The sequence below is a fragment of the Eschrichtius robustus genome, chromosome 12 (genome assembly GCF_028021215.1).
Source record: "Eschrichtius robustus isolate mEscRob2 chromosome 12, mEscRob2.pri, whole genome shotgun sequence".
Lineage (NCBI taxonomy): Eukaryota > Metazoa > Chordata > Mammalia > Artiodactyla > Eschrichtiidae > Eschrichtius > Eschrichtius robustus.
The window spans coordinates 100075548-100100935 of record NC_090835.1 but is presented as its reverse complement, the minus strand read 5'-3'; the positions used below and the strand labels follow the sequence as shown (position 1 = coordinate 100100935).

General features: G+C 37.2%; 1 protein-coding gene across 1 annotated transcript in view; it reads left to right on the top strand.

Moving 5' to 3' along the window:
* The window catches only part of TMEM170B (transmembrane protein 170B), a 36404-nt gene extending 11406 nt beyond the window's left edge, over positions 1-24998 (top strand). The window contains exons 2-3 of the mRNA XM_068559012.1: positions 7507-7677; positions 18907-24998. Coding sequence (XP_068415113.1) covers positions 7507-7677; positions 18907-19037 — 302 coding nt within the window. The 3' untranslated portion in view covers positions 19038-24998. The remainder of the gene's footprint in view (positions 1-7506; positions 7678-18906) is intronic.
* Positions 24999-25388: the final 390 nt, after the last annotated feature.

Genomic DNA, 25388 nt, shown 5'->3' with positions numbered 1-25388 from the left:
CTGCCGCTCCCCATTGCTTGCATTACTGCCTGACCCATCCACCCCCGCCCCGGTCCATGGAAGAATTGTCTACCACAAAACCAGTCCCTGGTGCCAAAAAAGGTTGGGGACCGCTGTCATTTGCTATTTGTTTTCCTCTGACTTAATTTCACTTCATATGATGATCTCTGGGTACATCCATGTTGCTGCAAATGGCATTATTTCATTCTTTTCTATGGCTAATATTCCACTGTGTCTATATACCACATCTTCTTTATCCATTCATCTGTGGATGGACACTTAGGTAGCTTCCACGTCTTGGCTCTTGTAAATAGTGCTGCTATGATAAGTTCACTGATTCTTTGCTTAACTATGTCAAGTCTACTGGTGAGCCCATTAAAGGAAGTCTTCATCTCTGATATCATGGTTTTTTTGTTTTTGTTTTTGCCTTTTCTTGTTTTTTTTTTTTAAGCATTTTCATTTGACTTTTCCTTGGACTTTCCATCTCTCTGCTGAAATTCCCCATCTGTTCATGTGAGTTGTCTACCTTTTCCATGAGAGTCTCTAACATGTTAATTATCAAGTCCCTGTCTGGTTGTTTTAAAATCTGGATCATCTCTAAGTCTGATCACTTTATTTCTTGACAATGAATTGGTTTTCCTGTTTTTGCGGGTGTCTTAATTCAATATTTTTTTATTGAATTAAGGACTTTGTATGTATAACAGTAGTGACTGAGGTATAGAATATCAATATTTATGCCTGGAAATGGGCTTCTACTGCTAGACCAGTAGGGTGAAGTTTGATTTAATTTAGTCAGGAGTGAGCCGAGTTTGAGCTTTCTTGTTATGGTTACCTTCAGCGCACCCCAGGCTTCAAATTCCCCAGAAGGTGCTGTTGTTGCCTTGTACTCAGGGTGGGGGCTGGGTGCTGCAGGGTTGGTATCAGTGTTAGTGCTGTATTGCCAGCCTTTAGCCATCTCTGCAAGCCTGCACCATGGAAGAGGTGTCTCTCCACACCCTTGCCTTCCCCCAGCCACAGCCTTGTGTTGCTCATTACTTGGGGCAGGGGAAATTTCTCTCTTGTCCTGTCCAGTTTTAGTCTCAGGCAAGCGCTGTGTAGTGGGGTATCTGGGGGGGGCTGTCCACGGTCCTGCCTTTTTGAACCGTGGTAGCCACACTCTCCCTAGTATATGTGATTGGTCTTGGGCAGGAGTCTTCTATCCTTCCCTCAGCAGTAACCGACTCTGCTTAGAATAGGATCCTGGATCCTGGATGGTTTTCTGCCCCTCCCCCAGGGGTAAAGGATTTTTCCTTCTACTCTTCCCCAAGCTGGAGCTGCAGTGGGTCTTTGCTTGTCCCCTGAGGGTGACAGGATTTGCTGCCTTCCAGCAATGGCTAAGGCTTGTTTTGAATAGGAAAAAGGTTTCCAAGAAGCACGCCAGGTTGTCTATGTTTCCCTTAGCAGCCACTGATCACCTCCTATAGGCCAACATACATCACTGGGGTGGCTCTCTCCAGTCGCCGTCTTTCTAGGCAGTGCTCGGTAGAGACCCGTGGAAAAGAGCTTGTAGGTGACTGTGCACTTTCCTTGTGTCACTTACCCCAAGCTGACAGGTTAATCGCACACTTGGACTTTAACTGTTGGTTAAAATTTTAGCTGATTTCTTTTTACCCACTTGTATGGTACCCACTTCCTGTTCCTGTGCTTTGCCACAGGAAACATAGTGAGTATGTCAGCTGTCTCCTTGGAGGGTCTTGTCCCTCTTTGAAATTCAGGTTACTTCGTTATCTTGTAGCGTCACCTGACTGATGGGCTAAAGAAGAGCTATGATTTTGTAGTTTATCTTTGTCTCACTGTTAGGGTGAGAGTGACATTCTTTATAGCTTTCTATATCCTAAATTTGATTCAAATTTATATCCAATAACAGAATTGTTTTAGTAATCATAGATTTAAAATTTGACAAATCATGAACTTAGGAAGATTGCAGACACAACAAACTTGAGATTTACTGCTTTTTAAAACGTGGCCCATAATATACATGTATAGGTAGTCTTCACATTTTTCTATTTGACATATTCTTGCCTTTAGCTTCTCTACTCCTTGCTTCTCACCAACATTTGAACAGTATTGCTGATGTATGAAACACATTTTCCCACGTTTCCAAACCTGACAGCACTGTCGTCTATTCAGCTGTCCATAGCAGAAATCTGGGAGGCCAGACATCACATCTTCCTCACCTCCATCGTCCAGGCCATCAGCAAATGCTAAATATTTCAAATTCTTTTCAATCCTAAGGCCAGTGCCTAAGTCCAGGCCTGAGTTTCTCTTGGGACTCTTGAAATATTCTGATAGTCTCTCATCTCTTTCTAGTCCCCCTTTCCCATACTTGCCAGGATAATTAATTTTTTAAAAGGTAAATTGTGATTGTATCACTTCCTTATTTAAAGTCTTTCATTGGCTCCTCATAACCTTCAAGCTTCAGGATAAAGTCCACATCTTTAGGGTCTGTAAGCACCCTCCCTTCCCCACAAAAGCTGCTCCAGCACACCTCTATAATCTGCAGCCAATTCTCTCCATATTTCTCGGCTTTAGCCAAACCGGAGGTTTTGCAATTGCATATTCTCAGTTGTACATAATTTCATGCTTAGATCATTTTGTCTTAGCGCAGTTTTTCACTCTTGGCTGTGCATAAGAATCAAAACTTTAAAAAATTCTGAAGCCCAATTAAGTCAGAATTTCTGAGGGTGATATTTCTTTTAGGATCTCCCAAGTAACTCCAACACCTAGCCAAGGCTGAGAACCGTTAGCTTCGAGTGCCCCACTCCCCGTTCCTCACCCTCATTCCATCTCCAGTGTGTTTATCATTTGGTTCAGTCCTGTTTATTTTAAAAATTCAGGTGGCAACGAATTCTCTTGGGATCTTTCTTGACATTTCTCCCTCTTGTTCTGTGTAACTATGGGTGTATGTACCCCATAGCGTCAGCTGCATACTGTGCCCTGAAGAACCTGTGGTATTAGAATGTATGCCATTGACATACCATTAGTTCAACACCCAAAGTGTCAGGTCTCGATAATATATGAAAGTACTGTGACTGTAATTTTCAGTGGGGTGTGGGGTGACAACCCAACCCCCTGGAGCATGTGTCAAAATCATCTAGACCAGGAGTCAGCAAGCTTTTTCTATAAGGGACCAGTATTTAACATACTCAGCATATATATAGTAACTGCAGTAAATACTTTCAGCTTTGTGGGCCATGTGGCCTCTGTCATAACTACTCAGTTCTGCCATCGTAGCATGAAAGTAGCCATCGACAATATGAATGAGTATGACTGTGTTCCAGGAAAACTTTATAGACACTGAAATTTGAATTCTGTGTACTTTCCGTGTGTCATGAAATACTGTTCTTCTGGTTTTTCTTCAACCATTTCAAAACGTAAAAACCATTCTTAGCTCGCAGACTGTACAGAAACAGTTGGTGGTCAGATAGGACTCATGGTCCATACTTTGCCAACCCCTGATCTAGGGGATTTTTTCAAATTATAAATGCATCATCTCCCTGAGAGTTTAATAAGCTGCCTATGTGGGACACATCCCCAAACTGAGAAGTCACTGGTGTCAGAAACTAAGGGGGGCAATTGCCACACCTTAGATTTGCTGGAATGAAAAAAAAAAACTTGAGGTAACCAAATTTGAACACAGATTATTTAAACATATAATGAGGACCATTTCTATAAAGAAGATAGAAATTATGAACAGCCCCCAAATTTAGTCTTACTGGCATGTTATTTTCACCTTGAGGCTTAGAGTATGTTGAATACATATAAATGTTCAGTATCTACTTGCTAATGATTTTGTTATTAGGGTTAGATATGCTATAGAGGATTAAAAATTATGTTTAGTGTTTGTCTATTGAGATAGGTTTTGTTGTTATTATGACTTTTGGGTTTTTTTAGTAAGTACCTCTTATGTAACCTTAGCCTAGAGTGGTGATTTCTGTCTTTATTGCATGTCATGATTATCTGGTAGAGTTGATGAAAATATAATTGTTTAGGTCCCCCCTCAAGTGATAGTTTTAGTTGCTCTGTGGCTAATTCTTGTGAGCAGTCTGGGTTGAGAAGCATTGGCTTCATAGAGCATGTTCTCCTTTGATGAATTCTAGAATGAAAAACTATCTTTTAAAGACAGTGTATCTGCAGTAAAGTTAAAAAACAAACAAACAAAACCAGGCTGGTTGCTAAAAAATAATCAGTAAAGAATAAAATAATATAACCCATCTCCTCTCTTATCTTTAAAAGATAGCCATTGTTAGAATCTGTTCATGTGTTTCTCTGTACCTATAATTTTTGAACAAATAGGATCATACAATATGTACCATTCTTTGACTTGTTTTTACTTAGTTAATATATTCTAGATATCTAGAGAAATTCATTTCTCATAAATAATTTTGTCCAAAGATTAAAATCAAAAGCACAGAAGATAATTTTTAGTGACTTGGCAACCAGGGCTGAGAGAGATACAGATTGGGATCAGGGCTATTTCCAGAATTGTTTGGAGACTGGAAGAAATCACTACTCCTCTGCCGCTTATCCCACTAAAAGTAAACAAACACACTGCAACAATTCAGTTTACGATGAAGATTATGGACAGCCTTGAATAGGGAAGAATAATGAAAGGGCTTTAATGAAGACGGAATATCTCCTTTCAGTGAATTACGGTAATTGTATGGACAGCATGCTTCAAGGTTTCTGTTTTGTAGAGTGTATTTTGTTCGGCACCAGCAAAATCTGCCTCTGGCTTCATCCTTTTATTGTCGCTCAGTTGCTAGAAGCTTGGATTAGGTGGGATATGGGTGGAAAGAGAAAGCTGGGCCTCTGGGTGTTCACGTTAGCCATACAAGCCTGCACAGGTTAAGAAAAGGTGGTCGTACTCCTCTCCCGTTCTTAGCACCTGTTCTTTCTCTAGGGCTCTGGGGCATCTGTCCTCGCTCTACTCTTAGGGTCCTGCAGTTCTCCAGGTGTCCTGCGTTTGCCAATAGTGAGTCAGACCTTAGACAGACTTGTTTATCTGGAGTAGATCCAGGTCTTCAGAGGCCCTGTTCACTGACATGGTTGTATTGATCTATCAGGTAATTTAAAATAGTAGTAACAACATGAAATCTAAATTAATTGTAGATATTCTCAGCAGCATTCGGTTTTTTTTTTCCATGATAAGTAGTGTGATTAAGAAAAACAAAGAAACATAAAAATAAATTTGAGTTTGGGCAGTTTGTTTGTGCTCAGTCTGCTTGAGGGATAATCCTGGATTGGTCATTAGAGGACCATCTGAGATTCTGTTTCAGTTGTATAATTCTTTGATATCTTGGGGATTTGTAAGACATTAGACTTAATTTTCCTAATTATTAGGTAAACTGACTATAGCTATATAGTCAGTAGGCAAACAACATTACTTATAATGTCAGATAATCCCTGTTCATAGTGTTACATATAGTCAAGAAGATTTTCACTCCACCTGTATTATAAGGACAACAAATAAAAGTGCTTTTGGGGGTAGCCCTGGTAAGAAGCAGGATTGGGGATCAAGGCAAATGGCTGCTCTTATTAAGAGTAGGTGCCTGTTCCAGCGCCTGTCTCATCTCAGAACCGTCTTGATGAGCACCCCTCCCCACCCTGTTGTTGCTGTATTATAGTCTCGCTTTGTTAGGGTCACTCTGGAAAATTATATCTTTTAAAATATAAATATTCTTCAGGGCAAGTTAAGCATTTTTGTCTTTATTTTTTATAAATTGAAGCTATTTGTTTGGGAATGACAGTGTGAAAGCATTACTTCTCTGAAAGCTGGAAGAGAAAAACCTCTAAAAGGCAAGCTTTGTCTGTTTTTCCTTAATCACCAGCATCTCTCTCTTATGCCATAGAGAAGCACGCATGGTACTTTAACACTGAAAAATATATCAGATGTCTCTTCCTTGAAATGATTTCAAATTATAAGTCCATTCTAAGTGTCAATTCCTTAGAATTTAGCAGGCTGAAACTGATTTTTAAAAAAATCTGTTTTCTATATATCCTCTCTTCTTAAAAATTAAACTTTTAATTTTGAGATAATTGTAGATTCACATGCAGTTGTAAGAAATAATACAGAGAGAACCCACGTGCCCTTTACCCCATTTACCCAATGGGAACATCTTGGAAAACTGTTGCATAATATCAAAACCAGGATATTGACATTGATACAACCCACCAAACTTTTTCAGATTCCACAAGTGTTGCTTGTATACCTGTACTCATTTGTGTGTGTGTGTGTATTTAGTTCTGTACAGTTTTATCACTTGTATATGTATCCACCACCACAGTCAAAATACAGAGCAGTTCCATTGCCACAAAGATCCCTTGTGTTTGTAGCCATTTTAAAATACGAAGTCCCCCATTTCCCTCTCCCCCAAGTCCTTGGCAACCACCATTCAGCCAGAAAGAGAGAGAATGAAAGGCATGCTCATCAATTGTCTAAACCAGGCTTCAATGAACAGTAACTGAGGCTACATTGAAGAAAGAGTGATAGAGCTTGAGGAGTTCCTGCTAAGGACTAGCATATGACCTGAGACAAAGAATTAAAAAAATTCTGATTCTTTAGTATGTAAAGGTGAGAGCCAAGAGGGAGATGGCCTGAAATTCTTAAAATCATAAAAGATAAAAATCACTGACTTATTTCTGAATTCTGAAGGTAAAGATCAGTTCATTTATTTATTTATTTATTTTTTAAAAGGAAGCAAGTTTGTTTTTCTTTTTAATTTATTTTTTATTTATTTTTATGGCTGTGTTGGGTCTTCGTTTCTGTGCGAGGGCTTTCTCTAGTTGCGGCAAGCAGGGGCCACTCTTCATCGCGGTGCGCGGGCCTCTCACTATCGCGGCCTCTCTTGTTGCGGAGCACAGGCTCCAGACGCGCAGGCTCAGTAGTTGTGGCTCACGGGCCCAGTTGCTCTGCGGCACGTGGGATCTTCCCAGACCAGGGCTCGAACCCAGGTCCCCTGCATTGGCAGGCAGATTCTCAACCACTGCGCCACCAGGGAAGCCCCATTTATTTATTGAACAGATAATTTTTGTACTTATTTTACTTATTATTTGAATTAAGTGGTAGTTTTTAAAAATGTCTGGGCACTTAGTATAGAAGATAGAAAATTATATATCAAACAGCAGTTAATTAACTCATACAATTTATTGCAAGAGATTTGCAGACATGAGGGTTTATTAGAGAAATTAATAGATTATAGCTATATGATGGGCACATTTAGAGGAAATTAGAGGCGTTGACCTTCTGAAGTCATGGAGGGAATGATTTCCCCATCAAGCATTAGTGACGATGATAACGGTTAAAATTTACTTGGTACTACTATGTATCAAGTACTGTACTAGGCATGTTTTTAATCTGTTATCTCATTTAACCTACTTCCAGATCATGGCTGCTCACTATTTGTTAAACTGGATTTTCTAAGATGTTTTTCAACAGAATTATTAACACTTTGCTTTTCCTTTCAGAGATGTGGTACTGGATCTTCCTCTGGGCTCTCTTCTCCTCTCTGTTTGTCCATGGTGCTGCAGGAGTGCTGATGTTCGTGATGCTACAGAGGCATCGGCAGGGGAGAGTAATCTCTGTCATTGCAGTCAGCATCGGATTTCTGGCTTCCGTGACTGGGGCAATGATTACTAGTAAGTTGATTTAGTTTTAAGCACATAATTTTATATGCACTTACAGTTTTGGTAACTTTATTCTTATTGTAAATGCAACAGTGTAATCTTTCATGTAGAATATTTCTCAGCACTAACCACACTTCATCTAGAAGGTAAAGATCAGTTCACTTAATTACTGAACAGATAGTTTTGGTACTTCTGCTGTATGAATACTCATCATGGAAGGTTTTAGGGAAGTGGAAAAACTTGTAGAAATTGTCAAGAGGTAAAGCAGTTCGTGGGAAAATTTATCTTATAGTGGATGTAGTTTCTGCTTTAAAGGAGCTCAGTATGTGGTAAGGGAGAGAGGTAGGCACACAAATATGCCAGTGATAATTGTCATTTAAAAAAAGTGAAGATATAGCTCTTAGGTCCTTGATGTCATCTGCCTGTGACTGCAAAATAAAAGTGCACTTCCTTCTTTTTTTAAAAGTATATTCTAAATATATTACAGATAATTTGCCTTCTTTAAAACCAGGAAATTAAAATTGGAATAAATTCTAATTTTGACATACTTAAAATATTTTTTAAGCTTTAGTTATTATTATTTCACATAGTCTTAATTTTTAATCATTTAAATAAATTTCAGGACAAATTGGTTTATTTATATTTTAAGAACAGTTGGAAGTTTAGAAGTAGCAATTACATGTTTTTTTCCTTTTAAATTCTTGGGTTTTAAAGTTTTTAATTTTTTTATTGATGTATAGTTGATTTACAATGTTTCAGGTATACAGCAAAGTGATTCAGTTATACATATATATGTATTCTTTTTCAAATTCTTTTCCATTGTAGGTTATTACAAGATATTGAATATAGTTCCCTGTGCCATACAGTAGGTCCTTGTTGTTTAACTATTTTATATATAGTAGTGTGTATCTGTTAATACCAAATTCCAAATTTATCCCTTCCCCCCCTTTCCCCTTTGGTAAGCATAACTTTACTTTCTACATCTGTGAGTGCGTTTCTGTTTTGTAAATAAGTCTATTTGTATCATTTTTTTTTAGATTCCACATATAAGTGATATCATATGATATTTGTCTTTTTCTGTCTGACTTCACTTAGTATGATGATTGCTAGGTTCATCCATGTTGCTGCACATGGCGTTATTTCATTCTTTTTTATTCTGAGTAATATTCCGTTGTGTATATATACCACATCTTTATCCATTCATCTGTCCATGGACACTTAGGTTGCTTCCATGTGTTGGCTCTTGTAAATAGTGCTGTAATGAACATTGGGGTACATGTATCATTTTATTTTATTTATTTATTTATTTTTTATTTTTATTTTTTTAAATGTACTTATTTTTATTATTTATTTATTTATTTTTGGCTGTGTTGGGTCTTCGTTTCTGTGCGAGGGCTTTCTCTAGTTGTGGCGAGCGGGGGCCACTCTTCATTGCGGTGTGCGGGCCTCTCACTGTCGCGGTGTCTCTTGTTGTGGAGCACAGGCTCCAGACGCGCAGGCTCAGTAGTTGTGGCTCATGGGCCTAGTTGCTCCGTGGCATGTGGGATCTTCCCAGACCGGGGCTCGAACCCGTGTCCCCTGCATTAGCAGGCAGATTCTCAACCACTGTGCCACCAGGGAAGCCCTATCATTTTTTTTTTTTTAAAGGTTTTTTTTTTTTTTTTTTAAAGGAACTCCTTTATTTATTTATTTATTTATGGCTTTGTTGGGTCTTCATTTCTGTGTGAGGGCTTTCTCTAGTTGCGGCAAGCGGGGGCCACTCTTCATTGCGGTGCGCAGGCCTCTCACTGTCGCGGCCTCTCTTGTTGCGGAGCACAGGCTCCAGACGCGCAGGCTCAGTAGTTGTGGCTCACGGGCCTAGTTGCTCTGTGGCATGTGGGATCTTCCCAGACCAGGGCTCGAACCCATGTCCCCTGCATTAGCAGGCAGATTCTCAACCACTGTGCCACCAGGGAAGCCCTATCATTTTTTTTTTTTTTAAAGGTTTTTTTTTTTTTTTTTTTTTTAAAGGAACTCCTTTATTTATTTATTTATTTATGGCTTTGTTGGGTCTTCATTTCTGTGTGAGGGCTTTCTCTAGTTGCGGCAAGCGGGGGCCACTCTTCATTGCGGTGCGCAGGCCTCTCACTGTCGCGGCCTCTCTTGTTGCGGAGCACAGGCTCCAGACGCGCAGGCTCAGTAGTTGTGGCTCACGGGCCTAGTTGCTCTGTGGCATGTGGGATCTTCCCAGACCAGGGCTCGAACCCATGTCCCCTGCATTAGCAGGCAGATTCTCAACCACTGTGCCACCAGGGAAGCCCTATCATTTTAAATTAGAGTTTCCTCTGGATATATGCTCAGGAATGGAATTGCTGAGTCATATGGTAACTCTATTTTTAGCGTTTTAAAGAACCTCCATACTGTTCTCCATAATGGCTGTACCAATGCACATTCCCACCAACACTGTAGGAGAGTTTCCTTTTCTCCACACCCTCTCTAGCATTTATTATTTGTAGACTTTTTGGTGATGGCCATTCTGACTGGTGTGAGGTGATACCTCATTATAGTTTTGATTTGCATTTCTCTAATAATTAGCAATGTTGAGCATCTTTTCATATGCCTAATTGGCCATCTGTATGTCTTCTTTGGAAAAATACCTATTTAGGTCTTCTGCCCATTTTTTGATTGGGTGGTTTGTTTTTTTTGTTGTTGAGCTGTTTGTATATTTTGGAAATCAATCCTTGTCGGTCGCATCGTTTGCAGATATTTTCTCCCATTCCATAGGTTGTTGTTTCATTTTGTTTATGGTTTCTTTTGCTCTGCAAAAGCTTTTAAGTTTAATTAGTTTCCATTTGTTTGTTTTTGCTTTTGCTTCCATTACTTCAGGAGATAGATCCAAAAAACTCTTGCTGCAATTTATGTCAAAGAGTGTTCTGCCTATGTTTTCCTGTAGGAGTTTTATAGTATCCAGTGTTACATTTAGGTCTTTAATCTATTTTGAGTTTATTTTTGTATATGGTGCCAGAGAAGGTTCTAATTTCATTGTTTTACACGTAGCTGTCCAGTTTTCCCAGCACCACTTTTTGAATTTCTCCATTTTATATTCTTGCCTCCTCTGTCGTATGCAGATTAATTGACCATAATAGTGCACTTCCTTCTTAAACACAAATTATTATGACATAAATCTCCCCTGGCCTACTAGAAATTAGCCACTTTACGTCCTCCAGCTGTTTGCAAGTTTTCTACTGTGCTGCCTCATGTGCATGTCCTACAGTCCTCAGGTTCACTCCCTCTGACCTTCTCCTCTTAGCGCTGTACTTAGGCCCCAACTCCAGACTTGGGTTCTGCTGTGCTAGTTGAGCCAGAACTTAGATGCATCCTGTTGAGCCTGGAGGGGCCTCAGCCGCTTGCTTCGTGTGGTTCTGCCAGACACTGGTGCTTCTCTCTGCTGTGTGGTCTCGTCACTGCAGGTGAACAGCAGAGCTTCTGTTGCCGTTCACTCTGTCCGGCTTCTGGGAGGCTAGGGCAGCTGGCTGTCGCTGCTGGATCTGCTTCAAGACTCGCCAACGAGGGTGTCTTCCTTTCTAAGTTCGTTCTTAGCCCCAGAGATGAGAGAAAGTCCTTTTCTTCCATGGCATCAAGGCCTCCCTCCTTCTGTGTCCCACAGTCACCTTTTCCCAGAGTGATCAGCACACCTTGCCTGGAGGGGAGAGCCCTGTTCCCATGTCTCTGGGTTTGTCCTGTGGCACAAATGAGACAGTCATAAAACAGTTGCGGGAAATAGGGAGTAGTCTATTTTCTCATCCTGTCTTCATTTACTATTTGGTTTTTGTGTGTTATCTTGTGTTAGGTTTTTGTTGTTGCTGCATTCAACCTGTAGATTTCTCACATGGTACTTCATTCATTTTGCCATAGGTAGAGTTTAAAACAAGCAATCGGATTTAGCTGAAGCACCGAATGTGCAGAGTGGAGTAGTAGGAAATTCAGTCGGAAAGAGCCAGATCCTCAAGGATCTTGGACGGCCAGCCAGAGTCTGGACTTTATTCTGTGGGTCATGGAAAACAATTAGGTATTTTAGAATGGGGTTGGAAAGGGGCAAAGCAATTCAATGGGAAAATTTATTTTATGGCTGAATGTAGACTATATGTGAAGAAAGGACCAAGAAGAAACTCTGAAAGAGCAGGGACCTTGTCTGTCTTCATCACTGCTGAATCTCCAACAATAAAACAGTACCTGGAATGGAACAGATACTCAGAAAATACTGGTTGGATAGATGGATGTAGTGAGGGAGGAAGCACAGAGGAAAGGAAGGAAGTGGGGGGAGGGAAGAAGGGAGGAAAAAGGGGAAAGAAGAAGAGTTGAGGCATTAACTGTGATCTGAATTTGAGGCTAGATCTGAACTAGACTAGTGGCAGTGGGTTGGAAAAGGAGTTGGTGTCAGGACTGTGGCAAAGGGAAAAATCCAAATTGGTTGTTATTCACTGTGGTGGCATACAAAGAGACATGAAAGGGACTGCTGACGTTCTTGATGTGGGCCACTGCTATAATTGTGGAACCGTAAACAGAGGAGGAAGGAAGAAGGAACAGCTTGTTCCAAAGTCGAAAGTAGTATGTGTATTATATGTGTGTTTATTGGTGTAAATTATTGTGAAATTTTAAAGAGAACATGATTCTACTTCCCTAGTGATGTGTACGTATATATTACCTGCTTTCAATTCAGTCAAGAATAAAATAAGCTAATGAATTTGGAAACTGCAGTGTTATATTTAAAAATCCTTACAAATATGTCTGACACAATTTCAAGTAAAAATTTGTATCCAGGTTAACAATAAAACACATAAATTTCTTCTGGCTAATTTTTTGACCTGCAAACACTTGAATTAAGAAAACTAGCCAATGTGAATATTTAACTGCATTTATTTTCTTAATGTATTTTGTGAGTGCTAGCACAATCATAGCTGTATATTCAATTCAGCAAATGATGGCTAAATATCTGTATTCAGCAAATGATGGCTGACTGAATATAGATACATATCTATTATATTTTACTACCTCTTAGATTTTTATTTCCCGAATAGAGTGATTTTTCATTTTAGTTAGTACTGATAGTTAATACCAGAATTGGGAGGAAATGGGTTTCTCTATAATGCCATTGCTTGGCATTGTATTGCTGTCTAATTTTAGCAAGTCTGAGGGCTAAAGTGACACCTCTTTGTTGATTTAATTTGCATTTCTCTGATTACTAATGAATTTGAACATCTCTTTTTATTCTTATCATATATTTAGACTTCTCCTCCTACAAATTGCTTCTTTAAATTCTGTGCTTTTCTTTTGGGGTTCTTGTTTTTTATTAAATGATAGATGTTTCTTAGATGTATTGGTGTTTTGAACTTTGCAAATAACTTCTCTGTCTTTTATCAGTACCTTCATCCATGATGTTGTTTATTGAGCAGAAATCCTTATTGTATATAATCAGCTTAAAGAGTCTTTTTGCCTATGGTTTATAATTTAGAATTTTATTTAAGAAGTTCTCCTCCACACCAAGGTCAAAAGATATTCTGATATATTTTCTTTTGTTAATTTTATAGTTTTACCTTTGTATTAAAGTCTTTAATTTATCTAGAGCAGGACTGAGCAAACATTTTCTTAAAAGGCCAGATAGTAACTATTTTAAACGTTGCAGGCCAGAGGGTCTGTGTCACTACTATTCTGCTCTGCCATTAGGGCATAAAAGCAGCCATAGACATTGGTAAATGAATAGGCATGGCTTTTTCCAATAAAACTTTATTTACAAAAACAGATGTCTGACATTCAGGTCATAATTTGCCTTCTGGTCTAGAGTCTATCTTTGTGTTTGGAACTAGATAGGATTCCAGGTATATTTTTTTTCCTCCCATGTAGTAAGTCAATTTTTACCACACCACTAAAAAAATCTATCCATTGATTCATCTTTTTTTGTGTACTGTGTTCTCAAGGTACATGGACCTGTCTTCAAATTCTGTTCTGGTTTGTTAGTCTTTTTATCTGTTCTTGCAGCAAGGCCTCATTTTTTTGTCTCTATTGTTTTGTAGTATTTCTTAATATCTGGTAGGGCTGGTCCCTCTCATTTCTTTTCTTTCTCAAAGTTAACATAACTATTCATGGACCTTTATTCTTTCATATAAATTTTAGAATATGTCTACTGAGTTCCTCAAAAAGTATAACTGTGATTTTTATGGGGATTTAATTGATTGTAGAGGTTAATTTGGGAAGAATTGACATATTAAATTAAATCCCACCCAAGAACATGTAATGTATCTCCATTTGTTCAGATCATTTTCTGCGTCTTTTGTTAGAGTTTAAAAGTGTTTTTTTCAATAGGAGGGTTGTATATTTTGATTAAGTTAATCCCTAAACTCTTATTATGTTATGGTTGTTGTGCATGGTATCTTTTTTAATTATGTTGTTTAGTTTTATTATATATATATATTTTTTTTATTTATAGAGAAGTGCATTTAAGTTTTTTAAGTTGAGTTTATGAGAGATTAATAACAAAGCAAAAAACTGGTTTTCTGGAAAGATAATAAGGTGAATAGATTGCTGCCGTAACTCAAATAGTTAAGACAGAAAAGTAAAATATGGAACAGCATAGAAGAAATAACTACAGACTCAATAATAAAGGTAGAATAAAGAACTATAAAAATGACAGTTTTGTAAACAGCTATATATTCCTAAATATAAGTTGCTAAAATTGGCATAAGAAGAAATAGAAAATATGAATATTACAATAAGTATTTTTAAACAATTGAAATGTTGAAGACCCCTCCTCCTAAAAGAAGTCCAGGCTCAAATGAGGTTTACAGATGAGTTCTACCAAATTTTCAGGGAACAGTTCCTATTTTTTCCAAATTATTGCAGGAAATGGAAAGATTAAAAACTGTGCACAGCATATTTGCTGGAGCAAAGTAATCTTGTTGCTAAACAAGATGAAGACTACAGGATGGAAAAGTATAGGTTCATTTACTTTAAGAATGTTATCCTAGGAATGCAAAGATAGTTCAGTATCAGAAATGACTATGGCTGTATGCCAATAAAACATTATTTATGGACACTAAAGTTTGGATTTCATACACTTTTCATGTATCATGAAATATTATTATTCTTTTGATTTTTTTTTAAACCATTTAAAAATGTAAAAACCATTCTTAGCTCACATGCTGTACAAAAACGGGTGGTGAGTCAGACTGGACCTGTGGATCATAGTTTGCTGACCCCTGATCTGATTACACAAACTGAGAATCAACACCATTAGAACCAAATCTGCCTTAACCTTTATATTTGCATTCTCTCAGGAATGTGGAGGGCAGATCAAATCACTTTTCAGTGGTCCACCTCTCTGCAGACACTTTATGTTGCTGTATATTGACATCTCTGTCCACTGGTGACTCTTCTCCTAGTCACCCTTGTCCTTGCAGGCTTACATCTGTTATTTACCTTCAGCTCAGCTCAGCAGAATTGCTTTCTCCACTTCATCTTTGCTATGCCAGTCTTCTCTAGCCCCTTAGTACTTTTGGGATCTTTACATATTTCTAATTGATACCTTCTGCTGTTGTGCACAGTGGCAGTTCCGAACATGTTTCATCTGTTTCAGGCACCCTATTACACTTCTGCCTTCTTCATTCTTGCATACATTTCACCAGGAAAATAAGGATCACAATATTTGTACTCTTTCAACTGGCTATTGTTCAGTAAAATACATCTTAACAGGAGTGAAAACTAAAGCACAAATTGGGGGAAGACATTTGTTAGCTTATATAAATGTAAAAAGATTAATATCCAAACTGTATTTTACAAAACCCTATGAATCAAATAAGAAAATGACAATCCAATGGAAAAATGGACAAAAGATTTGACGAACATTTCATAGAAGTAGAAACCCTAATGGCCAAATGTGAAGAATATGTGAGGAAAAAGCTCAATGACATTAAAAATCAGGGAAACCCAAATTAATTGCAGAGATAACATCTCTTACCTGCCAGACTGACAAAAAATTTTTTTAAAGATACCAACTGCTTCTGAGGATATGGAGTAACTGGGATATAAATTGGTACAATTACTTTGGAAAACAAGTTGGCATTACCTAGTAAAGTTGAAAATGCCCATAACATAGGACTGAGCAATTCTACTTTTACCCACGTGGTAGAGAAACTCTCGATTGCGTACGTGTGCCAGAGGTCATGTTACAAGGATGTTTACAGAAGCAGGGTTTGTCATTGTTAAGGACTAGAAACAATGTCATCCACAGTAGAATGGATAAGTAAGTTGTGGTATATTCATACTTGGAATTCTATACAACAGTGTAAATGTATGAATTACTGCTATATACAACAAGATGGATAATTTTCTGAATATAACATTGAGCCAAAAATTCCAAAATACTTACAGTATCAATTTATATAGAATTCATTTATTTAAAAAACTAAATAATAGACATCTTAGGATATAGGCAGGCGGTAAAGCTGAAGAAAAGCAAAGGAATGATAAAAACCAAATTTGGGAGGGAATGGGATGTGATTGAGGAGAGTCCACTGGAACCTCAAATGAAATAGTAGTGTTCTTTTCTTCAGTTGGATGGTGGTACTTGGGAATTTGTTGTGTGTGTTTTTTTTTTAACAGCCTACATGTATTTTATAAATACTCCTTCGTATCTGCTCAATATTTAATAGCAGTGTTTCCAAAATCATTTAATAGGCACACAGAATTGTTTTCTTTCAGATCTTTTCCATTAAGAGTTCCACTGGAACAGTCTTTTCTGACTAGTGCTTCTGGGTTGTGAAATGATATAGTGCAATGGGAGCTAGTGTAAATCTGCTTCTTTTGAAGGGAAGTTGTAACTTACAAATTGGTTCCTGATTATCTACTGGGAGGAAAACGGTAGTTCGTTTTATTTTCTGTATAACGCTATAAATATCTCTCTTGATTTTGGAAACTCTGGAGTTTTACAGTGGTTTTTCTCCCCTTACATTATAGGGTTGAAGATCTTATCCTCTGTTTCTTGAAAGAGTATAAAGAAAAGTGGGTTATTTGTGGTTTTGTAAGTTATTCCTCAAACAGCAAGCCTTCCAAAGTGAAATTCATTTTATTTATTTGCTTTTAAGATCTAGTTTTTTAACCCATCTGAATTTACTCTGGGGAGTGGTGTGAAGTAGGGACCTAAATTTATTTCTTCCAAGTGGCTATCAGTTGTTCCACACCATTTATTGAATGATGAATCTCTGATTGGAAATTCCTTTATCATTTACTACTGCAACAACTACTAACCAAAATTTGGAGTACATACTAGGACCAGACACTATTTTAAGCCCTTTCCAAGTATTATCTTCAAACCCACCCATTTTACAGTTGAAGAAATAAGTCACAGGGAGGTTAAGTGATTGCTCAGTGTAACACAGCTACTCATTAGTGGAGCTTGGATTTTAACCCACAAGTCTAGCTCCAAAATCCATGCTCTTAACTTTATATAAGCATGAGATGTTTGAATGAACAAACTGGCACTTCCCAGGCAGCCTGAGCTAGTAATTGCTATGTTTTTCACCTTTTGGATCATTTTTGAAAATTTAGTGCTGGAGAAATGGAGGCCAAATTGTGGTTTTTAAAATTGAAGATAGTCATGGAAATCTAGGGTGAACCCAAAGTAAAGACAGTATTTCTCAGGCTTATTTTAACATAATTTCTGATAACAAACAAGGCTAAGATCTTTAAAATATTTTCAGAATGTTATCCAATTCTAAAATTTGAGGATATGACTAATTATACTAGTGAAGTTTATTACTTGATTAAGTAAATGTTGGTGCTACTAGGAGTTTTATTTAGTATTGAGATAATTATCAGTTACTTTATTATTTTCTGAATTCCTTATTCTCTTTTTCACTTGGTGTAAATGTGAAATGATAGAATGATTTGGAAATTTATAGCCAGACTAACCTGGATTGAAATTCCAGCTCTGTACTTACCGTATTTCCTTGGGCTAGTAATTGAAACTCTCTGAACCTCTGTTTTTTTCATCTTTAAATTAAGTAATAATACTCAGGAGTGATATGATATTTAAGATGATAAAGTTCCTGTCAAGATACATAGTATGCTGTAAATATACTATAAATTTTAATTTCCTTCTTTAAAATATGTATATGAAAGCCCTTGGCTTAAATTAATAATTTGCTTTTCCTATTTATATCTTCTATAGAGGAATATAATATTTTGAATTTAAGTGAACTATGGAGTTAATTCTTAGCTAATTTTTATGAGTAGAATTTCTATCTCAAATAATTATAATTCAGTGTCTTCAAATAATTTATTTCTCTTCTTTTTGTTTGATCATTCTAGGATACATAGACAGTTTTTTCTAGAGAAGAGTTTTAAGGCCATCTCAACCTGTGAGATGGCATAACCATAGTTTAAATGTTTCCTCATTTTATGATTTCTGAATGTACTTTTAAAATCAGCCTCTTAGATACCACATCACTATACATACTATAGCAATAAGATGAAGTGTTGAACCAGAGCCTCGGGGCTTTGAAGCTCCTGAGATTCTCTCATTCTCAGAAATGCACGTTATCTAAAAAATTTTCCTGGAACAGATGGATGTCAGGTTCATATTCCACTTTTATTAGATGTCAAGATACTCGTCTCCAAATAACTTTACAGTTGTATGCTTTATTAAAACACTTAAACCATTTTATATGGTAGATTGTGAAGTAAGTACATTAGTCAAAATTCCGATATTTTATGTGACATTTAAGAATTAATTCATTTTACTGAAAGAAATTTAAATTCCTTTAATATTAACTTTTTTCTTGAATAATTTAGAAATTATATTAAATTGTATGGTTTTCTGTATTATTATTTATAATTACCAATATATTGTGTCATATGTTTATAAGAGTGCTGATGAGGTCTGGCCGATTTAACACCCAGCTGAGAGATTACGATAATGAATTACTCATTTTTTATGAACATATTTTGTGTCAAGTAAGCAGCATATACCATAAATACGTATTTTGCAGTTGAATAGAAAAGCCTGTTATTCAGTTTTGTGGGTAAATGTGATATGGTAGAGTGTAACTTTTACCAATCACATGGAAACTCTTTCATAGAAAATTATAAAATGAGAATGATTGATGACTTACTGTTTGGCTCAAATGAAAAGAGATCTTAAGTTACAGCCAGGTAGCGTGTCTCAGAATGAATGAAGGTGTTATTTGTCTCTCCCTCTTTCTCATCTAGGTGCAGCAGTCGCCGGCATTTACAGAGTGGCAGGGAAGAACATGGCCCCCTTGGAAGCACTGGTGTGGGGCGTTGGACAGACCGTACTGACATTAATCATCTCCTTTTCAAGGATCCTCGCCACACTCTGAGGTTTCTGTGGGCATGTCTTACTTCACATAAGGAAGCAGATGTACAGATTCTCTGAAAATGGCATTGTTAACAAGTGGGAATGAAATTGTACAAGCATGTGGAAGGAGCAGGTCAAAACATAAGGCCTTGAGCTGTGTGGGAAGATTGCCCTCTGGTGTTCAAGTGATTGCACTACCGCACTGCACCTTACGTGCCTCCGTCCCAGGCAAGGCGCATGACACTACGTGAAGCTACAAGAAAAAGCACCTTGTTTAGCTGCCAATCAGGTTAACACTGGCATTGAATCATCGTTCTTAACAGTGTTGTGTTAAGTTACAGGGACATTTTGAAGAATTGACATATGTGCCAAACTCTTTTCTTTTTTTTAACATTGATCATGTGAAATTTGCAAGTGTAGATGTAGATGAGTGCTGTGAACATATTTGACATGAATTCAGGTGGTGTAGTGAGATTTTTGTTTTGTAATGCTAAAATCCCGTATGAGTGCTGAATACCGAATCATTTAATATGAGACAAATTATTTGATTTTTTATGTTGAACGTTTCTGGGATTTAGGGCTTTCATATAAATTAGGCATTATTGTAATTTCCTTTACGTGAAAAATAATACCTAATGGAAAACTGCTGAACTCTTTTGACGACTCAAAGTAGATCTACAGGGTGCATCCTTTTCACTCACTTGAGTAACACTCTTTTAATAGTTCCCCTCATACATAAACATTCTGTTGATATGAAATTAAAAACTTTATGGGTCATACACATTGATTGTAGCTTGTGTGTCACAAAAGTACAATTTGAAAATTTTCTTACAAATTTTGTAAGAAATCTGAAATGCACGTCGCATTCTTGACCCTCCTGAAGAAAGTTTTTGCCATGTATCTCATGGAGAAAACATCTTGACAGCTAGTATCTCAGTGGGATTATATTACTTGTTGCATATATCTTGATTTTCGACAAAGCATAAGCAGTCTTTCATTCTGGAGTATTAACTATATTTAAAGAGCGGCCGAAATTAGGCTATGAAAGCAGGAAGCCTCATTTGTAGATAAGAAACATACAGGAAGCGTAAGAAACTATCTGACTTTGGGAATGTGGTAGCAACATAATTTCTCTAAGTAAGAATCGGGGAACATAGTAAATAATTATAAAACTTGGCAACAAATCTCCGCATATCAATACAGTACTGAATGCATATTTGAGTTATTCCATTTCAGTTGTTCAGCTCTTGTTTTACGCTGTTATTTAAGTTTACTAGAATCTGTGATGACATTTATCAGAATGAAAAAATCCTTAAGAGGTTTTGGCAATATGTAACTGTACTTAAGAGTACGAGAAGTTAAGGGCAACACAGAACCTGGTGGAATTTGTCTCCTACTGAGATTTTTTTAATACCAGCTACAATTATATATACGCTAACTCAAAGGAAGAGCCAGCTGCAGAAAATATGAAGTTAAGGACAATCCAAAAAATAATCTGCGTACTCTAGCCTCACTGTTTTATAATCTAATTTGGAAAACCATAAGTTTCTATTAGGTCCCATTCAAATATAAGACCTTTGTTTACCCACGGCACCTCTTCTCCACCAAAAAGCAGAATAGTGCCAACAACTCACCGGTGAGGAGTTGGGGGTATTTTACCAGTATGGAAGCCAGTTTGGGGCGGCGGGGGAGTTTAGTAACACTGTGGCTTGGAAATTTGTTTTTAAAAAACCCAAGAAGCAACTATGCATTCTTAGAGATCTTTAAAGTAAATCTTAAAATTGATTCTTTTTATTATCTTCAAGCCTGAAATTGTTTTCATGTGTTCTTTATACTCCTGACATTATCCTAAATGAAATTTAGGCCTAAATCTTCCAAGTCAATTTGATTTTTCCTTTTCTGTTAGACTTGAATTGTGTTCTTCCTTTACTTTGGTTATTCTTTAAATTCTTTAAATTACTTGGTCAATAATTTTAAGTGTTCGTATTCTTTGGGAGGAATTACCAGTGACATGCTGAAATGGTTTGAGAGCTATAGAAATGAATATTTATTTTAACACACGGTTATTTCATGTTTCAGAAAGTTACCATGGTAAGGTAACATGGAACACATGGTTCAGAATCTGAAATTAGCCAGAAAATAACTTGGACACATTAAGTGTATGGCTGCGTGGACCAAAGAGAATGAAACTCCTGTTTCTGCTCTAGAATGGCAGTATGAGAAGGTGCATCAGTTTGTCGAGTGTCCTGCAGTTATCTCATCATCAAGTTGCTTGACGTTATGAGGAGTGTGTGTGTGTGTGTGTGTGTGTGTGTGTGTGTGTGTGTGTGTGTGCGGTTAACTTTGGGGGGAATTTTTGGTTTCTTTGTTGTTTTTAGTTGCTTCCATTGGGATTTTGTGCAACTGTTACTATTTCGATGTTTTGAAATGCAGTTGATAGTGTGAATTGATGAAATGTCTTAATAGCGATTTCTGTGATGAGATTTTTTAAATGTTATTGGTTTTCCTATAGAGACAAGAAACATTTAATGATATATATCTACATACACATATATATCATTATGTACACATATATATATAAAGCTGCTATATATGAATACAGTCTAATTGGAAAGCTTTTGTTCGGTGAACACCGACATTATTGTGCAGAATTTCATACATTTGCTCAGTTGAATGATCTTTTAAATAGGTTTAAGGAACTTTGAGATTTCTGAATTTGGGGAAAGTTTTCTTGGTTTAATAGTGCTAGAGATCCTTGTTTGTGATGTGACAAAAGCCCTTATTGATGTATTCGGGTTAAATCTTCTTAAAACTTAGGTGTGATTTAGCAGTAAATTTTCTTTGTGAAAAATGCAGGCGGGAAGGGGAAAATCCTCTGCAGTTTACACTTCGTTGTTTTCAAAAATGCTTAATAAAATACTGCTGACAGTGAAATCAGTTCCTCAGAGAAGAGACTCCTATATGCCTAAACTAATCAGTAATTAGTTAACACAGGGAGTTAACATAAGGAGAGTCCTAAGTGGTGGCCATATTCAGTGCTTGCAGGTTAATTATTCTTACTTTAGATCTTAGTGTTTACTAAACAGTGTTACAGTTTGTAACCCAATGTACTTTCTTAGTATTTGCAGCATACATTTCTACTGCCCCCCAAAAATGTGAGGGTTTTGTTTGTACTTTAAGTGAGAAATAAAGAAATGAGCTGCCCTGTGTATCATATATTTGTGATGTAAGGAACAGGAATAGTTTTTAAAATGTTCTTGGAAAACGTCTTTAGAGAACCTCTAACTAAGATGAGGAGAGTGGGGCTGCCACGTCAGTGTGCCCAAGCTGGCACTTACATGCCAACGAATTCAATTTTGTAAACATTTTTGGTGGATCTACTATGTACAAAGTGCTGAACCTGGTATTTTCTGTAGTAAGTACAAGGATGACCAAGATAGGGTTCCTGCCCTTGAGTCCCCAAGAGCTACCGAGATGATTTAAATCCTAAAACAGTTGGGAGAACATCCTGCTTCTAGCTGAGAGCTTAAGTCCTGTTTTTTCCCCCAATTCTGATTTTTCTCAGTTTATTGACCAAATGGAATACCGTGACATAGATTTGAATCCAGGCCCTCCCACTTGTTGACTTTTTGTTTATGATGGCGAAGCAGTACAGTCAACTCTCCATATCTGCGGTTCCGCATTCAGGGATTCAACCAACCTTGGATTGAAATATTCAGAAAAAATTTCCAGAAAGTTCCAAAAAGCAAAACGTACATTTGCCCCCCACACAGGCAACTATTCACATAGCATTTACACTCTTTTTACACCATTTACATAGCATTTACATTGTATAAGGTATTATAAGTAATCAATAGATGATTTAAAGTATATGGGAGAATATGCATAGGTTATATGCAAATACTACGCCATTTTCTATAATGGCCATTTTCTATAAGCATCCTCGAATTTCGGTATCCATGCGGGTCCTGGAATCAATCCGCTATGGATACTAAGAGACGACTCAGTATTTAACAGTAAATGATCAATAGTCATTGTAATTTTTTTTAAATACACTTTGCAATACCAATTGAATATATTGTTTTTCTTCCATTTCCACATTTTCCCTACGTATATTTTAAGACGGAAACTAAAAATGTTCTCTTATAATGTTGCTTCTCCTCTCCACCTCTTTATTTTTTAAATCAGCAGATAGTTTTCTAAGAGCACTTTTGGGAATTGGTGGCGATGGAAATGGCCAGGGCAAGCAGGATTCAATATCAGGCTGTGTTTATTACTAGTTAAAACAGGAAAAGGGAGAAGTAGCCGGGATTTAGCCCTTACCTTATCCTGCTTGCTTCTTTTGGATTTACTCAGCCAATATTCATTGAATCTCCACTACATGCAACTCACTCTCCTTGCTTTCGGGGTGGAGAGGTGTCCCCTCCCTCTGTGTACCTCCCGCCACCCCAGCCTGTGGCTTCACTGTGCGGGGCGAGAACAGAACTGGGCTGCAGTGTCTGCCACGTCCCTCTTTCCGTGGACCAGAGGTGCTTAAGCCCTACTTGTTTGTTTGTTTCTAACTTAAAAGGAAATATTTTTATTTTTAATTTATGTCCATTTTCTAATTCAAGAAGTAACAAGATGTTAAGAGGACTTTCTGAAATGTTCTCAAACTACTTCCCTCTCACTATTACAAACGTTTCTCTCAGAAAGCCTTAATCAGAACTCTTCAAAGAGTTGCCATTTGTTTTTAAGATGGAAGAATGTGGAAAGTTACTGAAGAAATTCTAGTGACCTAGACTGCAGAGAAGTTTGGCAACACTTGGGTAACTGGGTAAATGGTTGTTTCTTTTAATAATAAGGGGTGAGAATCTCAGTGGTTAAAATTGACTAGTAATTTCCCTTATCTTCCTGTCCTTTTTATAACATCGTGGCGGAAGCCTCTACGGCATAAAAAGGACATTATTTGATTAAAAAATGATAAACTTTTTCTAACATGTGGTAGCATTTATAGCAGAGGGAAGTTTAAAGACAGGAAGAAATGTTGGAGGGGTAACGCACACAGACACACTTGATGAGGCACCCTGCGTCATGTGAACACAGTTTCCCCCTCTGTTAAGACTATAAACTACACTGCATGAGTACATTTAGTGCATGTTTGCATAATGCAGTGTTTCTTTATATGTGAGACTAAACTTACCACAAAGCATTTTGAAATCATACTACATTTTTGTGCTTGTGGTGGTAGGTTTGCCTACTAACTTAAGGATCTCTGTTCAGTGTAGGCAATGCAGTGTTTTTGAGGAGGTTGCTGAAATTGTTATCTAAAAATGTATCTATGAATTTGTTTAGAGGAAGTAATGCTTAATATGTAAAGTATTTTCAGTAAATGTGGAGATACACCAGTTAATACATTATTAGATTAGTGGAAACACCCAAATTTCCAAGAGTGCTAAGCTATCAACTGTGACCATCTCCCCTGAGCTGAGGGGACTCATTTTCACATTCTTTACATTCGTCGCACATATGTGGAACTTATGTAATAACCCTTTCTTGATTTTGAGAACTAATTTAGCAGTTTCTTAAAAATATTCCTCCCCCTTCCATACAGATGTCATATGGTAAAGTTTAAACATATGTACAGTTTGTTGATAGACTCAAAAGTGCTGGTTTAGAAGAGAATGTTCTTAACACCTTACGGTTACGCAGCTATAATCTTGCTGAAAGTTAAGTACTATAAGCAAGTCAAGAGAGCATGGACCTCCTACATGTTTCTTTAAATTATATCCTGTGCCCGTATATACCTCCCCTCAGTGGTGACATGACTGTCCCCATTTGGGAACTGTATTTACGTATGTAACTGAAACTGGAAAGCAGCGTTACATAAATAGATAGGAAGAGGAGCTATAATGCATAATCACCATAACTATAACACTTTTTCTCCTAAACATATAACATATTGATAATTTCTAAAAAGCATCATTTTTTTATAGCCCTGTATAAATGAACGATAACTTGAGAGTACTATTGGTGGTGAAAAGTTTCCTTTGTTTTTAAATTAAAGTATTTATACATCATCACTGAGTATCTTTGGGAGGGAACATTTTAAAGTTTTCTCCATAGAAGGCAAAATAGAGGCACTTGTTTGAAAAGTAATCAGAAATGATTTACTTTAATACTGGATGAGTTGATAGTCTAATTGTTGACACTTTCTTGGTATTTGTGATATCGGATGCATTTACGACGGAGGAATTTTCAAAGCTCTGTACGTCTCTCAAACACACACGCGCACACACGAGCTCTACCATTTAGATGAACAATATAAAATTCCACCGTATTTTTCATTTCAGTCATATAACGAGGTAAAATTCATAGGATCCTACTGTAAAGT